The sequence below is a fragment of the Triticum aestivum genome, chromosome 5D (assembly GCF_018294505.1).
Source record: "Triticum aestivum cultivar Chinese Spring chromosome 5D, IWGSC CS RefSeq v2.1, whole genome shotgun sequence".
NCBI lineage: Eukaryota > Viridiplantae > Streptophyta > Magnoliopsida > Poales > Poaceae > Triticum > Triticum aestivum.
This window is the reverse complement of record NC_057808.1, coordinates 497,006,437-497,024,863: the sequence shown is the minus strand read 5'-3', so window position 1 is coordinate 497,024,863 and position 18,427 is coordinate 497,006,437. Positions and strand designations below refer to the sequence as shown.

The window sequence follows — 18,427 nt, the reverse complement described above, 5'->3', positions numbered from 1 at the left end:
GCCGGTTGTCATACTCATCGACATGCAAGTCGTGATTCCTATTACAAGAACATGATCAATCTCATACATCACATATATTTCATTCATCACATCCTTTTGGCCATATCACATCACCAGGCATATGCTGCAAAAACAAGTTAGACGTCCTCTAATTGTTGTTGCATGTTTTTACGTGGCTTCTATAGGTTTCTAGCAAGAACGTTTCTTACCTACGTAAAACCACAACGTGATATGCCAACTTCTATTTACCCTTCATAAGGACCCTTTTCATCGAATCCCATCCGACTAAAGTGGGAGAGACAGACACACGCTAGCCACCTTATGCAACTAGTGCATGTCAGTCGGTGGAACCTGTCTCACGTAAGCGTACGTGTAAGGTCAGTCCGGGCCGCTTCATCCCACGATGCCGCCGAAACAAGATAAGACTAGTAGTGGCAAGAAAATTGACAACATCTACGCCCACAACAAGTTTGTGTTCTACTCGTGCATAGAAACTACGCATAGACCTAGCTCATGATGCCACTGTTGGAGATCGTTGCAGAAATTAAAAATTTCTACGCATCACCAAGAACAATCTATGGAGTCTTCTAGCAACGAGAGGGAAAAGAGTGCATCTACATACCCTTATAGATCGCGAGCGGAAGCGTTCAAGTGAACGGGGTTGATGGAGTCGTACTCGTCGTGATCCAAATCACCGATGACCGAGCGCCGAACGGACGGCACCTCCGCGTTCAACACACGTACAGTTGGGGAAGACGTCTCCTCCTTCTTGATCCAGCAAGGGGAGGGAGAGGTTGATGGAGATCCAGCAGCACGATGGCGTGGTGGTGGAAGTAGCGGGATTCTGACAGGGCTTCGCCGAGCGCTGCGGGAGGAGGGAGATGTGTCACGGGAGGGAGAGGGAGGCGCCACGGGCTGTGGTGCGGCTGCCCTCCCTCCCCACCACTATATATAGGGCCCCTGGGGGGGGCGCCGGCCCTGGGAGATGCAATCTCCAAAGGGGGCGGCGGCCAAGGGGGGTTGGCTTCCCCCCCAAGCCAAGTGGGCGCCCCCACCCCTAGGGTTCCCAACCCTAGGCGCAGGGGGAGGCCCAAGGGGGGGCGCACCAGCCCACCAGGGGCTGGTTCCCCTCCCACTTCAGCCCATGGGGCCCTCCGGGATAGGTGGCCCCACCCGGTGGACCCCCGAGACCCTTCCGGTGGTCCCGGTACAATACCGGTAACCCCCGAAACTTTCCCGGTGGCCGAAACTGGACTTCCTATATATAATTCTTCACCTCCGGACCATTCCGGAACTCCTCGTGACGTCCGGGATCTCAACCGGGACTCAGAACAACTTTCGGGTTACCGCATACTAATATCTCTACAACCCTAGCGTCACCGAACCTTAAGTGTGTAGACCCTACGGGTTCGGGAGACACGCAGACATGACCGAGACGACTCTCCGGTCAATAACCAACAGCGGGATCTGGATACCCATGTTGGCTCCCACATGTTCCACGATGATCTCATCGGATGAACCACGATGTCGAGGATTCAATCAATCCCGTATACAATTCCCTTTGTCAATCGGTACGTTACTTGCCCGAGATTCGATCATCGGTATCCCAATACCTTGTTCAATCTTGTTATCGGCAAGTCACTTTACTCATACCGTAATGCATGATCCCGTGACCAACCACTTGGTCACTTTGAGCTCATTATGATGATGCATTACCGAGTGGGCCCAGAGATACCTCTCCGTCATACGGAGTGACAAATCCCAGTCTCGATCCGTGTCAACCCAACAGACACTTTCAGAGATACCTGTAGTGTACCTTTATAGTCACCCAGTTACGTTGTGACGTTTGGTACACCCAAAGCACTCCTACGGCATCCGAGAGTTACACGATCTCATGGTCTAAGGAAATGATACTTGACATTGGAAAAGCTCTAGCAAACGAACTACACGATCTTGTGCTATGCTTAGGATTGGGTCTTGTCCATCACATCATTCTCCTAATGATGTGATCCCATTATCAATGACATCCAATGTCCATAGTCAGGAAACCATGACTATCTGTTGATCAACGAGCTAGTCAACTAGAGGCTCACTAGGGACATGTTGTGGTCTATGTATTCACACATGTATTACGATTTCCGGTAACACAATTATAGCATGAACAATAGACAATTATCATGAACAAGGAAATATAATAATAACCATTTTATTATTGCCTCTAGGGCATATTTCCAACAATATGGATGGTAGATATATGTTTTTCTAATCTGAAAATATAAAAACAGCAAGGTAACTAATGATAAAAGTGAGCGTAAATGGTATTGCAATGCTAGGAAACAAGGCCTAAGGTTCATACTTTCACTAGTGTAAGTTCTCTCAACAATAATAACATAACTGGATCATATAACTATCCCTCAACATGCAACAAAGAGTCACTCCAAAGTCACTAATAGAGAACAAACGAAGAGATTATTGTAGGGTACGAAACCACCTCAAAGTTATCCTTTCCGATCAATCTATTCAAGAGTCTGTAGTAAAATAACACGAAGCTATTCTTTCCGTTCGATCTATCATAGAGTTCGTACTAGAATAACACCTTAAGACACAAATCAACCAAAACCCTAATGCCACCTAGATACTCCAATGTCACCTCAAGTATCCGTGGGTATGATTATACGATATGCATCACACAATCTCAGATTCATCTATTCAACCAACACAACGAACTTCAAAGAGTGCCCCAAAGTTTGTACCGGAGAGTCAAGACGAAAACGTGTGCCAACCCCTATGCATAAGTTCACAAGGTAACTGAACCCGCAAGTTGATCACCAAAACATACATCAAGTAGATCACGTGAATATCCCATTGTCACCACAGATAAGCACATGCAAGACATACATCAAGTGTTCTCAAATCCTTAAAGACTCAATCCGATAAGATAACTTCAAAGGGAAAAAGCAATCCATTACAAGAGAGGAGAGGCGGAGAAACATCATAAGATCCAACTATAATAGTAAAGATCGCGATACATCAAGACCGTGCCATATCAAGAACACGAGAGAGAGATCAAACACATAGCTACTTGTACATACCCTCAGCCCCGAGGGTGAAGTACTCCCTCCTCGTCATGGAGAGCGCCGGGATGATGAAGATGGCCACCGGTGAGGGATCCCCCCTCCGGCAGGGTGCCGGAACAGGGTCCCGATTGGTTTTTGGTGGCTACAGAGGCTTGCGGCGGCGGAACTCCCGATCTAGGTTATGTTCTGGGGGTTTCTGTATATATAAGAGGTTTTGGGGTCGGGAACAAGTCAGGGGGGTCTCCGGGCTGTCCACGAGGTAGGGGGGCGCGCCCCTACCCTTGTGGGCAGCCTGGGACTCTTCTGGTCCATCTCCGATGCTCCGTGGGCTTCTTCTGGTCCAAAAATAATCTCCGTCAAATTTCAGGTCAATTGGACTCCGTTTGGTTTTCCTTTTCTGCGATACTCTAAAACAAGGAGAAAACAGGAACTAGCACTAGGCTCTGGGTTAATAGGTTAGTCCCAAAAATCATATAAAATAGCATATAAAACATCCTAGATGGATAATATAATAGCATGGAACAATCAAAAATTATAGATATGTTGGAGACGTATCAAGCCCTCGCGGGCCAGATGATCAGAATGAAGACTATGACGGCTCCAAATATCTGAACAATACCGGGGAGGGTGATGATATGATATTCGATCACAACGACCGAATTGATGAAGTCATGAACTATGATTATGATTATGAGGCCGACAATGTTGATCTTGAAATAACAGAGATCGGCGAGGTATATTTATATAAGCAGGCATCTGGTGATCATCACATGTTTTTTTGATTTGAAGATATATTAACGAATCGATCTTTCTTCTTTCAGCCCTCCGGATCGAGCAAATCTGCTTCTACAGGTAGCAGGACAAAGCGAGGCCCGGGCAAAAAGTTGAAGGAGAGTGTAAAGTACAACATCGATGCCATCAAAGCTAATAGCGAACCAAGCACGCCTAAGAACATTGCGAACAAGTTCATTCGCCAGTGCAGAGTTCTTGTGAGGGACCAACTCCCGGTCTCCATTCAAGAATGGAAAGAGCCAACAAAGAAACGTCCAGATCTTACTTGGGTCGACGACAGAGCAAAAAAACGCTTTGGGAATCTCTCATGGAACATTTCACCCTACTAGATCATTTCATTGATGCAGATGTGCAGAAAGTCAAGGACGCTGCTCCTAGGAAGGTGTCAAATTCATTCAACACCCACAAGAAAACTGTATGGGCCAACTACGTCGAAGGAGGAAAGAAGACTCCAGAATTCAAGGGAACACTGGAGAAGCAAAGAGAACACTGGCCCGCTTTCGTGAAATTCAAGGAATCAAAATTATCTAAGGAACGGTCGAGAAAAAACAAGGCCAATGCCGCAAAAAAAGAATCAGTTCCATAGGCTGGGGCCAGGTGGCTACTCGGTGGCAATGCCTAAGTGGGATAAGTCTGAGCAAGAGATGCTGGATGCAGAGGTCACTCCAGTTACTAGGAGCTGCCCCCAGGTGCAGAACTTGGTTCTATGCGCATGGGGGGGGGGGGGGGCGTTGGACCCAAAGACAGGCCTGGTTTCGAAGAAGGCAAGTCTAAAAGGAGCCGAAGATAAGTTACTTGAAGCAATAGAAGATGCTCAAAAGGGGGTGTTCACGCCCAACAGAGAGAACGACGAGCTTACGCGCGCCCTGGGAAATCCTGAACACCCGGGAAGAACACGAGGCAAGGGCGTTGTTTCGTGGTATCAGGGCTTTTCGGAATGGAACGCCGACTACAGAAGCCGTGCAAGAAGGAAGATGGAGGAGGAGAAGAAGAGGAAGCTGGAGGAGGAGCAGAGGAAGCAGGAAGCACAACGCCTTCAAGGCCTAGAATCAGCGCACATGGACTTGGCACTCAAATTCCAGCGGCAGTAGCAGCAGATCGACTCACTTAGCCAGGAAAGGGGGTCTCAGCAGCGGCAGCAGCTAGCGGATGATGCAGCATTGGATAGCACCGTCCCATCCATGCCGAGAAGCAGCGTTGGTTCCGCCCCGGGCGACGCACTGCTGGATAGATACCCTGTGGATGACATCATGGAGAGCACTAACTGTGAGCTACACTTCAAAATGAAGAACATATCCATGAAGGTGGCGGACGCCATTGCTTATACAAATCTCCCTGATGCAACCTTCCATTGCAACCCGATTCCAGCCGGCTATGCTCGTGTCGTGGTTGATGAGGTGGTGGACCAATATTTGGGGCTAGAGCTTGACATTCCTGGAGGTGACGAGGAGCACACACTGGGAGAGGCCATACATCGTATCATCCTATGGAGAAAGGATTGCATCATCTTTCGAAGGCCACCCACACCGCGTCGTCATCCGACTCCTCCTCGATGTGAGGTCACTCCTCCTCCTCCAAGTCCGGCACAGCAGCACGCCACTCCTCCTGCTTCAAGTCCGGCACAGCGTGAGGCCACTCCTCCTGCTTCATGTCCGACACCGCGTGAGGCCACTCCTCCTACTTCAAGTCCGACACAGCGTGAGGCCACTCCTTCTGCTTCAAGTCCGACACCGCGTGAGGCCACTCCTCCTGCTTCAAGTCCGGCACAGCGTTAGGCCACTCCTCCTGCTCCAACTCAGCCACGTCAGCCGTCTCCGCCGCCTCAACAATCGGGGAAGAGAGCCGCCGCAGCTATGGTGCGTAGCGGTACAAGTCGAGGTAGTACAGGAGGTACAGACGGAGGGAAGCGATATAAATATGGTCCAAGCCTCGCTCCTCTTCCTCAGAGGCCTTACAACATGACCAAGGAGCAAAGCGCAGCCATAGTGAAGGCCCAAGTGGACGCCCATTTTGGACCGAAACCGGCACCGCCGCCAAGGGAGAAAGTGCCTGAGGAAAAGATTGACCACTTTATTCGTATGGCTAGACCACCAGCTCCCAAGCCTGTTGACTCAGACTATGAGCGCCAAATCAGGAAGGCACATCGAGCACGAGTACAGAAGGAGTCAAGCTCGAGCTCGAGCCAAGCAGCTGGCAAAAAATGCGGGAAAACCGTTCCCCAGCTAGGAGAACAGGCGGCGCAATCGATCCCCCTCTTGTTGTGCCAACAACACATAAGAGTACCAGCACCCTATATATATGTGGGCAAACCGTTCCCCAGCTAGGCAATCTGGTAATAACTGAGGAGCATATAATGCAGGCTGAAATGCTCGGTATCACTATTGGACAACTCCTCGAGATCGAGCCCATGTCTCCGCTTAGAGAGGAGGAAATAAAAGGGAAATAGCGGCAAACCTTTGGTCGAGCCCGAGGAGGTCAAGAACCTCCCAACGAGAATGTATGAATTGCATCAATGGTACATGGAAATTTGCAAGACCCACAATCGAGAGTCCCTCATGGTGAAAGTCAAGGAAGAGGATTACTTCCATAAGCTAGCTCTATCCGTTGACTTTTCAGAACTATTTCAGTTATTCAATTATGACGCACTCGACAAATCTATCGTCAGTTGCTATTGTCTGTAAGTGATTTCTTTCTGTAATTTAAGTCTCAAGCTAGTTGTAGTGCTCTCGTTGATCATTACCTGTAACTATCCTCACTATATTCTTTTCTGTGGTATTATGCAGGATGAAGATGTCCGAAATGAGAAAAGCTGGACGCTATGGCATTGGGTTCATTGACCCAAATACCATTAATGAAGAGACATGGTCATATGAATATTATAAACAAGAAGTAGAGAATAACATGCTAGAGTTCTTGAAGTGCCTCAATACCAATGCAGATATACTACTTCCTTACAACTTCCAGTGAGTCACACTGTTTTGTACTACAAATTCTGTTTTTGTTACTAGCTAGATGTTAATAAGTGTATAGGGTTTAGGGTTAGTTGATCAGTGTTATGCAAATGCCCGCTTAATTTATACATGCAAACGTGCGCATGCAGGTACCACTGGATCTTGTCAGACATTAAAGTTGAAGAAGGAAAAGTTGAAGTACTGGACTCACTGCTTAAAAAACCTAAAGAGTACTCAATCGTGAAGGGGATACTCAACAGGTAATTTCAATCATTATATATATGTCCTGATATCAACTAATTAATAACTCCTTTATTCATTTTCTTTGCCGGCAGGCCGGCAGGGCTTGGCAAAAGTTCATCAAAGACGTTCCAGGCCCGTTCAGAGAAAAGCTGTATTGGTATCGACCCACGATAATTAATTAAGTAGTACTAGCTAGCTAGCTACCATGCAATCTCTTTAATTCTAGTTTCAATACCATTGATTATCATGCTTGATTAATTATTATCTGATTGAACTCTGTTCTCATACAGGACATGAAGTAGGAGCCGGGGAATGATTTATGTGCATACTACGTTTTCGAGAACATTCGCATGATGACGTCCGAAAGGAGCACATCTGATAGACAGCTATGGGTACGTTTGCCAGAACACTATACACAATTTTTACATCATTATCGATATCTAGTCACACAACTAATACATGCATATTGATCTCCTTCTTAACAGTTCAATGAGGTGCAGGAGAAGCTCCTACCAATGGATCGTGTACGAGCAATTGCAGAGGAAATAGCGGGATTTTTGCTCGACCAGGTCATAGATCCTAGAGGAGGAATCCATTACCCACTACCGCAGTAATGCCTCCATGTAGGAGAAATTGTATATATATATATATAGACACACACACACACATGTGTATGTGTGAATGGTGGTGCGAGACATTGGATGATATATATATATATATATATGATCGGTTCTACGAGAAATTCTATTTATATATATATGCATAACGTGTACAATATGTAGTATCGTAAAATACCAGCAAATGAAAAAGAATTAAATGGAAAACACAAAATTAAAGGAAAAAGAAACCCTGAATCCAAAACCCCCAAACCTTTTAGTACCGGTTGATGTTACCAACCGGTACTAAAGGTCTCCCCGTCCCCGGTGCCGGCTCGTGCCACGCGGTGGCCCTTTAGCGGCGGTTCATGCATAACCGGTACTAGGGGGGAGGGGCTTTAGTCCCAATCCTTTAGTGCCAGTTGCAGAACCGGCACTAAAGGCCCTTACGAACCGGTGCTGCAGCCCGGTTCTGCACTAGTGGGAAGAAGAAACGACATGGTTCTCAATTCAGCCCTGTCGCATCTATTGCAATGGGGCAGATGGAAATCTCAAACTTTTTAGGATTACTTTGTGGAGAATCTGCTGTATTAGGAGAACCTTTTCAGGCGGCGATTCCGGATGCACATGGAACTATTTGTGCGCATTGCACAATATGTGGAGTGGCGTGATCTTTGGTTCATGGTGCATTGACACTACTACATATTGGAATGGCACTGACCCCACAGCACTGACCGGCCAGTGGTCACGCGTCATATCACTTACAGGCCATCCTTGGCGCGTCAGTGATGAGGTATTTTGGGCTCTTGGATGTTTATCACAAACGAATCAGCCAGTGATCTTGTGTTTCGATGGCAAAATCGGAAGATATTTATCACTAACGGAGTTATGGTCACAAAACTTCCGCTTCCATTTTCATGCCAGTCAGTGTTGTACATGTTTTATATCTTGCCTTGCCCCACTCCATAACTCTCACGGTTGCCGCCGTGCTCCTCTCCTGTTAGTTTTCACTGTGTTCGGTACTGATCAGTGCCAACGACGCCCCATCTGACGCCCTCACGGCCGGTCCCATGCCTTCCCGAGCGGCACTCTCTTGACGTGTATCGCATCGACGGTCGTAGCAGCATAGCCTACATCTGGTAAAGCCTCCATTCAGCGTCCCTGGTTCCGTTCAGTTCGCCTTGCTGTTGGACATCGTGTCTCCCGGCCGTCATGTGCGGTCATAGACCTGGCATCTCCGGCCTTGCTCTTCGGTCGTGGCAGCAATAACGGTGGTGTGCTAGGCTCCTTCTAACATTATAGCACTTTTAGGGTTTTTTGTGTGACAGGCCTTCGCGCCGATATAATTTTTAGGGTTAGAAGATGTACTTAGTTATAGAAATCATTAGGTATTGATGTATTTCAAGAGAATTTTTATAAGCTTTGATGTATTTCAACTTAAACTTTTTGTGGAGTTAGCTATTGCTTATAGAAAATATTAAGAATTTAGAGTTCAGTGCAATTATTCTAGTGGTGTAGCATTACGCACTTCCCAGTAGGCGGATGATGAAACTTATTACCTGTACACATAACTAAGGCATGGCTTGCTTTGACAACTATGTGTGGAAGAATAACTTAAATTTGTTAAGTCATGCTAGTCGAAATAGTTATGTCTTCGTTGTGGATAATAAGATTAATTGTGTTATCTGAGATTGTATTTTCTCTGTGCATCTCTATATAAGTTGAAAACTACATAAAAACTATTCTTTCAAAATAGATATCCATTTTAATTGCACTACACGAAAAAACTATTTTTCTTTTTCGCGAGCAACTGGAATGATGATACTCCGAAAAAGGTGAACATGATATGGAAGAATTCCAGGAGTGTTATGTGTTCTAAACATGCCACTGTCTAAGTCGAGTACAAAGTTAACTAATTGCTTACTTCTTACAGTTTTCTTGCATTCATTTCAAATGATTAACTGATGAATATCTTACGTTGATTGCCTTGTTAATATTTATTTTATGCAGAGTCATATTTCTGTTGTGGTTCACAAAACAAGATGATGAGTGGTGCTACAAATTTACCTATTGGTGTAAGTGACGATGGGTTTCATCACTACTTGCTCCACTGGTCATTGGATCGAAAAGTTTCACATAGATTGGTGAGATAATTATTCTCGCCATCTCATTCCTATTGAGTGCCCTTTAGTTCACTACGAGGCATGATGTACAAACTACTCAAGATGATGAGTAGTTTAGGAATATTTATATTTATATTTATCTCCCTTTTCTAGTTTGATATGTGGCCCGGTGGATAGACTACTCCTTGTAATGTGGTAGAAGTATCTATGTTCCATGTATATGTTGAATGTGAAGTGTGTAAATGTACATGTGTATTGTTTTACGAAAAGCAACTTACTTGTGCAAATGAATGATGTATGCCTGCATATTCTGTTTTTGTTTTGACAATTCCATTTGCCTGGATGGTGCCCTGCTAAACCAACATAAATAAAGTCAAGCCATAAAAGGGACCAAAATCCAGCCTGTGATGAACATTTATTACTGACCGACCGTCCGTCTATGGTGACGAATTCATCACCGAGCAGGAGGCACTGACAGGCTAGAAGCGCACCAGTGATGATATAAGTTGGTCGGTCAGTGCTATTCTGTTCTGTAGCAGCGAGTAATGTAGTTGAAGAAACCAGGGCATATCCCTTGATGAAATGTACCATGATAGCTTGAGTGCTTGTATATGGACTTGCAGCTGACATTATTGAAGAGTGCATTCACATTGGGAAAGATACCATCCTCAAGTGTGAACAAACCTGAGTACTTGAGAGGACCCAATGATGAAGAAATTATGAGTTATGGCTCTAGGTGAAACAATAGAATGTCCAGGGATGCTTCGATCCATTGATTTTATGTTTGGATATGGAAGAACTATGTCATATCGCATGGGCTGGATAGTAAAAAGGGCACTATCATGATTGAACAATCATTCTCGAAATACTTGCATTGGTGGATCTATGGATTTGGCATTCACTCCTTGGGATGTCCGCCTCTCACAATGACCTCAATGTCTTGCAGAGATATCCTCTATTTGGGAGGCTTGTTGTCAGCAAAGATTGACCTTGCAACTATGTTGTTAGTGGTCACCATTACAACATAGGCTACTTCCTTGTAGATGACATCTGCCCTCCATGAGCCAAGACAATACAACAAACGAAAGGCAACAAGAGATCTCATTTTGCACCATGCCAAGAAGTCGTGAGGAAGGGTGTTGAGGTAGCTTTTGGAGTGCTGCAAGCTCACTTTGTTATTATTTGTGACTTTGCTGCACATTGGGACAAAAATGTATCGTGGCAGATCATGGCGCCATGTGTAATCCTGTACTATGGTATATATTATGGGAATTAACTATGATGAGATGGCATGTTGATGACGTGGCAAACATGCATTACTTGCCATGCGGATGGGTTGCCTATATTGGAAAAATAGACAGTGGCGTGCAACATGCAACAAAAAAAAAGGAAAAACAAACATTAATGAGGTAGCATGTGTGTTGAGGTGGCATGTGATGTGTGCATATTGATATAACAAGTGGGTATCAACTATTTAGGTACACTAGATTAAGTTTTTTTATACCAAAGCAATGATTAATAAGATTGCTCATATTGATTGTAAACTTAGTTGTCCCAACCAAAATATCTTTGTTAAGGGTAAATTCATTTCATAAATTGTCATTTCTATTGATGAGCTTCTCCGCGAAGTGCACATGGTATTGGGCTAATCCTTGAGTGACTATCTAAAGGCTTATAAGATAATCTATTGGTTTTTCTCATCTAAATGTTGCGTAGTGCTTACCAAGGGATTTGGTGCCAAATAAATTAACTAGGATGTTGTTAGATCTTTCTTTTGTGTGTTGGTTATTTTCCTTCAAAAATTATCCTAGGATGTTGTTAGATCTTTCTTTTGTGTGTTGATGATTCTTATTGGAGTTAATCTCAGTTTTATCATTTTTGACAGGGATTGCCCCATTTAAGATATTTTCATCGGTTTTACCCCCATTTAATCAAAATTGTGTCGAGCCTAACTTCTTCTTTACTGGTCTCATGATGATTCATTACACAACACCAATGAACCCTGACTCCACGATGTCTCCACGCTTCGTTCCACCGATGGAACAACAGTGGCATGAAGAAATGGCCAGTCAACTTGTTGCTCCTGCTCTGGAGGTTATCGGTCGTCGTGTCGGTGTAACAGCTTGGCATGCTGGTCTTCAAGTACCCGCCGGTGCAACAAGTTGGCATGGTACTGTGTACCATTGGCGCCACCATGAAGCTAAAGAAGCAGAGCAAGTATGGCACAATGAGGGTAGAAGGCGACGCGACACAGTGTATGCAAAGTTTTAATCTTGGGTGTGCCTGGTTCAAGTCCAGGCTGCACCAGCTGGCCAAGAATCCTGAATGTTGCACCTCGGATGCCGCACCACCAGGCCGATCATGTACTACAAGACAGAGATGCGATGTAGGACCAGACATGAGTCAAACCGAACCAAAGGACGAATCAGGCGGGTGGGCAAGCGACGTGGAGAAACCAAACGCATAAGAAAACCAGTCGATGTGGAACGCCATATGAGCCTTGACGGGTGTGACCGGCTTGACAGAACATGCTTTGAAATAGAATATAACTTACCCCGCAAGAAAAATAGAATAGAACTTAATAAAAGAAAGGTAGTGTGTGGCATAAGTTTGATTAAATGGGGTAAAATGAGGAAAAAACGTTTAAATAGGGTAATCTAAATAAAAATGACAAAATAGAAAGTAAAAAGTGTTGACTCTTCTTATTGGGTCCGCAGCAAAACAACCAATAATTACATCATGTGGAATATTCTTCCTCAGTACTCCCCAGTGCCCAATGATAAACCAATAGGAAACTCAAATATACCACAAAACAAACATATTTCTGAATCACCGGCCAGCAAGCGTTCCAGTCCACTAGCCGAGACGCTCAAACGGCCGACACGGCGTAGACGGCAGCGACCGCGAGCGCGAACACCAGACCCGCCGGGCCATGAAGCGACGAGCCGCCGTTCCCCTGCAGGTACGCCGACGGCGTCGTCTTCGATCCCAAGCCGGCCGGTGTCTGCACTGCCGGGGTGGTCGGCGTGTTGGCACTGGCACCAGGAGCACTGCCACCACCAGCTGCAAGCAGAAAAGATGCCACGTGTCAGCTACCCAAGAAGCGACAACAACATTATTATACGTGCAGTGCAGCTCTTGACTCTTGTAACTCGTAAAATACTACTACTGTCGAACACTTACCGCCGTTGCACTTGCTCGCCGGCGGGGTCTGCACGTTGCAGGCGTTGGGCAGCTCGAGCGCGCGGGTCTTGTTGATGGTGACGCCGCCGAGCGACGGGGAGTCACCGCCGAGCGCGCTGCAGAGGCACTGCGGCTGCGACTGCACGACGGAGGCGAGCTGCGAGCAGCAGGACTTGGTCGGGGCCGTGCCGCTGCCGCTGATGTAGTTCATGCATGGGTACAGGCCGATCAGCACAGACGTGCACCCGGACTGCGCCGACGCCGACGCCACCAGCAGCGCCAGTGCCACCGCCGCGGCCAGGAGGACGCTGCTGCTGCTGGACATGGCGGTCACCGCTCTCGCTCGTGCCGCTATTGATGGATGTTTTTCCCCTTGGTTTGCTAGTGAAAGCAAGTTGCTTTTCTTGGGTCGGATGCAGGCTTGGAGCTAGCTAGTTGCTGCTTGCTTGCTTGCCTTGTGTGTGTGCTTTTGGAATTCGAGTACGTGTGTGTTATTATAGGAGTGGGTTCTGTTGGGGAAGGTGGAATTAGTTGGCTATGTTGGTGAGCTGCATGTTCCTACTTCCCACTCTTGCAACGAAATGATTTCTGACTCTGAAATCCTGGAGTTATCACGGACTTTTTACTTCAGAAAATATATGGGTGTGGTTGCTAAAGAGGTTGGTGTTGAGCGTTGAACAAGTGATTGCCCATCTTGTTTTGTTGATTGCAAATTCGGTGACCATCCTTTTGCATGGAATTGCCGCACAAGTGATTGCTTCATACTAACAATGATCGACAATCACCACATCACACATGAAGATCAGATATTGCTTGGGTTTACCTTGTGGGATATCTCTGTTGTTCTTGCACGGAAGATGATCGTGTTTTGTTCAAAGTGCTATTTATAGGTAAACTATAAAAACATTGTTTGGAATTAGTGCCTTGTCATGAAGAACAAGTCATATGGACAATTTCAATGTATTCGTGTGGCTGCAGCGTGCAGCAGCGACCGGTGCACGTAAGCTGTGGTTGTTGGGACCATGCATTGTAGTACGTTATTCACACTAGGGAGGGCGGGCCCTGGGCCTGGTGTTTACTCATAATGTTTTGTATCTTCTTCATGCTATATGATAAGTGAATAAAGCGTCCGTTTTTTACAAAGATATCTGGTTAGGAAGTACTTCAGTAACTAGATGTATCATCCTGACATGCTACCAATCAATCTAGTACTCCATATATTCAAAACGGAATCTTGAGAAATCCAATTAGGGGAATTACAGAAGCTGAGAGGGCCCATAGGTGGTTTGGGAATCAGCCTGCATGCTGACGACGCTGCCATCTTCGCCAACCGAATACAACATGAGATCGACGCACTCCTAGACATCCTCCGTGGATTTGGGGAATCCACATGCCTCCATATAAACCCTTCAAATCTTCGGCTCTACCCATTAGATGCGACAACATCGACCTCACGGCCGTGCTACAGAATTTTGGTGGTGCAATAGGCACTTTCCCAACCACCTATCTAGGTCTCCCGATCACCACTGCTAGGTTAAGATTAGTGCATCTGCAATCATAGATAGGCTCAAGCACGGCTGGCGGGCTGGAAGGGCAGGCTACTACCCTTAGCCAGCAGGAGAATACTTGTTAGATGTGTACTTAGCGCCATGCCAAAATTTGCACTCACCGTCTTGCGGGTCCCAAAGAAGCTGCTGAGAGACATCAACAAGTGCAGGAGGAAGTTCCTATGGAAACAAGAGGAGGAGATCACCGGGCCAGCTGCAACGTCAACTGTCCGACGGTGTGCACGCCCACCACGCATGGGGGCTTGGGCATCCTTGACCTGGAGCGTTTCAACCGTGCCTTGAGGCTGAGATGGCTCTGGATTGCTTGGACAGACCCAAGCCCCCATGGGTGGGCACAGTGCCGCCATGCAGTGACGAGGACAAAACCCTGTTTGCGGCTGCAATGACGGTAATGATAGGAGACGGCTCAACGGCTCTGTTCTGGCACTCACATTGGATTGGATCAAGCACCCTGGCCTCAGCATACCGTGCCCTCTACAACCACTCCAAGCAGAAGAAACGAACAGTGCATGAGGCGCTCAGGGGCGACACTTGGATTAAGGACTTGAGCCACGGAGACACTCACCCTTTGCTGCAGCAATTCATTGGGCTAAATAGCCTAATCATCGCCGCAACCATGGTGCTCACAGAGGGTGTTAGTGACACCATACGATGGAACCAGGATGCGGAAGGCCAGTACACAGCAAGATCGACCTACGAATTGCAGTTTCAAGGCAGGCTTCGGTCCAACCTGGACGACCTCGTTTGGAAGGTTTGGGCGCCGGGGAATGTCAAATTCTTTGCCTGGCTGATGCTAAAAGATTGTCTATGAAAAAACGACCACCTCTAGAGACGCGGCTGGACAAACAGCTACTTTTGCCAATTATGTGTCCGCAACCTGGAATCGGCACACCACCTGCTCTGGTGCTGCCGCACTACTATTGTAGTCTGGGACACGGTGGGGATAAGAGAAGGATGCCCGAAGCTCTCTCCAAGCGACTCATGGAACACCTCAAGCTCGCTTGAGATAGTGCAGAAGATGATCGACGCGACACCACCGGCCTATAGAAAAGGCGCAAGAACCATCATGCTCCTAACCTGCTGGGAGATCTGGAAAGAGCGGAACAATTGCCTTTCAAAGGTAAACAACCAGCAGCACAGGACATCACAAGGGCAATTGACAGCTCCATCGAGCTTTGGCGACAGGCTGGAGATATTGGCCTACAGAGCCCCTTCTAGGATCCGCCATGAAGAGTAGGCCACTGTAACGTTCTTTTCATGGCCGGAAAATCACGGACCGTTGTAGAGTGTTGTACATCGAATTTGTACTGGTCCTAGGACCTGCGCCCCCAATTTGTTTTCCCACTGCTTCATGCTAATGATATGAAAAGCCAGGAATTGCTGGATCTTTCAAAAAAAAGATTCTTCCATCTGCTCATCTTATTGTGCCATGTAGTGCCTTCCTTGACTTTGTGGTGTTGTGCAATCTCGATTCCATCCCATAGCGGTTGACAATGTGTTCTGGTGAGTTTGTTGTTTTAGGTACGGCCTCAATTGATCTTTTCCCTTTGACGACGCAAGCGTCCCATCTTACTTCGTAAAATGCTTGGCATTCTCACTATAGTAGACTTTGGCCTGCTTGTGTTCCAGTATCGTGGCAGGTCAATGAATTTCATCGGCATTAACAATGAAATTCATTGACCTGCATGTGTTCTAGTATCGTGGTAGGTCAATGAATTTCATCGGCATTAACAATGAAATTCATTAACCTGCATGTGTTCTAGTATCATGCAATGGTGATTACAGTGAGAGGTATTCAAGTGACTGTGGAATTTGGCATGGTCTTATTATTGTCATCCCTTTCGATGGCATAGGTGATGCACCCATCCTTGTACTACGTGTGCATGTTTTCATCATGATGGTTGTCATGTGTGCTAGCTACACAATATTTTCGGATGCACCAGTCACCCTGTTTCTTCATTTTCTCCTTGTTGTAACCTTTTGATGTTTGCATTGTAAGATCCCAATCCATGTATCCAGACCAATAATCTGAAAAGAGGCCAACTCACGAGCATGGTCTTGTAACACTCTCCTTTTTAAATTCCCTCTCCTATAAGGGTGGTAGTTTAAGTGTTTTAACATATTAACTATTTTGGTTCCTTGGTAGCGCATTTGCTAAGAACAAGTGTTTGTAAATATCCGGAGTGAGATATTTGAGTACAACTGGCTAATACTCGCACGCATTCATGAACATTTGACACAAAGAATATTTTTACAACATTGCACAATAGATTTATGTCTCAAATATATCAACAGTCTTACACACTTTCTTTTGTAAACTACACGTAGACTTAGTAGGACACAGAGGCTATCACATATTTAATGTCATTAGCGATATTATTGGCATCTGCAGCAATACCAGCCAAACCTCTCCTTGCCAACCCAGTTCAGTAGGACACATCTTCGCCTTTCCAATGATTGGGATATTCTTTGCTTGGCAACCCATGCTCTCACCTTTCTGCACTCATAACTAACATATAGTTTTGTTGTAAGATTAATTTATTGCACCAAGAAAATAATACTCGAGAAATTAAAATATCTATGCAATACCTTGAGCCACATATTTGGAGTGCTTTTGTATCCAGTTGCGAGGACAATTGTGTCAAATGAAATTTTATTTCCGCATTGAAATTCAACTATTTTGCCCTTGATCTTTGCAATCTCTCTTTGAACCTGGAGGGATAAGAACAAAATTAATAACTTGGCTAGGAAGCAACATCCATGCTTTTGTACTCAATAATTTAAGCACTTCCTCTTTAAGTAATAAACTTTTCATGTCAGATGGTCTTGCCGACTATCCTATTATTTAAAATCATTTGCCATGGTTGTACTCTTGCTGAAGGGTTTCCGCATCTACTATTTCATCCGAATATCACTTCTTGATAGGTTAAACGGTAACCTTACAGATGATCCTTCTCTTTGTATGATCAGTATTGGGAGGGCCTCTCAGTTCCAGATGTGCTGATGAGGTAGCTTGTGTTGGCTTTGACGGATCAAACTGTGTTGGCTTACTCCAAATATCTTTGGAGGTAGCTATTCAAACTATGACCCTCCTGATCTGTATATATACTCCTTTGCTCTGTTCGCTACTCTTTTGCCTGTAAAGCTGCTATTTAGACAATGTATGTAGGAACTTCACAAAAGGACATTAATTGCATATTATTCACTATTCTATCATATGCAAATTCGAAGAATAATATGTATTTGCCCCTACCAAGGTAGGTATCATCACCTCATGCCAATGTCCATTTTACATTCAGTTCAGATTTCACGCCCATTCAATTTCCTCTCTTTTTCTCATTACAATGTCCATTTTTTAATATGTAATTTGGTGGTGTTATATTTCTTCTACAGATGTTGCTATTCGGAGTGTCATTTATTGACCTGTCTTAGCAGTTTTTGCATCTTTGTTGCTTCTATATTACTACCGCTGCAACAAGGCATCTATGTCGGCAATCTAAACTCTCTTCTCAGGTTAGGACTTAAATCGGAGCATTTCTTTTACAGTGACACTCCTTTTACTTTGCAAGCGAAATGCTTGAGAAATATAAATCTTGAAAATGTACTGGTAAAGAAGGTGCAGATCATGCTGTTATGGAATTGCTTTATAAGACCAATCATCATTCGTGATTTGTTTTCTCTCTAATATTTCTTCGTGTTCAAGTCTATTCATATTGCCCTTAGAGGCTTTCTTTTCTTCATTTTTTGTAGGGATGTAGCGAGAATGGATAATAAGAATGATGCATTTCTAGTTTTTTTATCTTTGATGTCTATTTTGTAGTTGTTAGATGTTTAAAATCGTGGGGAAATATTATTCGTTCCTCGACTGGATAGTGGGATCAGGCATGCCTTTAC

At 45.3% G+C, this 18,427-nt stretch overlaps 1 protein-coding gene across 1 annotated transcript; it reads right to left on the bottom strand.

Moving 5' to 3' along the window:
- Positions 1 to 12,460: 12,460 nt before the first annotated feature.
- On the bottom strand, positions 12,461 to 13,416 carry LOC123125721 (non-specific lipid transfer protein GPI-anchored 5). Its single transcript, XM_044546188.1, has 2 exons — positions 12,966 to 13,416; positions 12,461 to 12,845 (listed from the first exon to the last, which is right to left on the bottom strand). Exons 1-2 carry the CDS (start codon positions 13,288 to 13,290, stop codon positions 12,652 to 12,654), a joined length of 519 nt encoding a protein of 172 aa, XP_044402123.1. The 5' UTR covers positions 13,291 to 13,416; the 3' UTR covers positions 12,461 to 12,651.
- Positions 13,417 to 18,427: the final 5,011 nt, after the last annotated feature.

What these genes read in the sequence shown, in the direction of transcription:
- LOC123125721 (XM_044546188.1), bottom strand. Translation starts at nt 13,290, where the DNA reads ATGTCCAGCAGCAGCAGCGTCCTCCTGGCCGCGGCGGTGGCACTGGCG. An exon ending in GGCGAGCAAGTGCAACGGCG is followed by an intron (nt 12,846 to 12,965) that starts GTAAGTGTTCGA and finishes TTCTGCTTGCAG; the next exon opens with CTGGTGGTGGCAGTGCTCCT.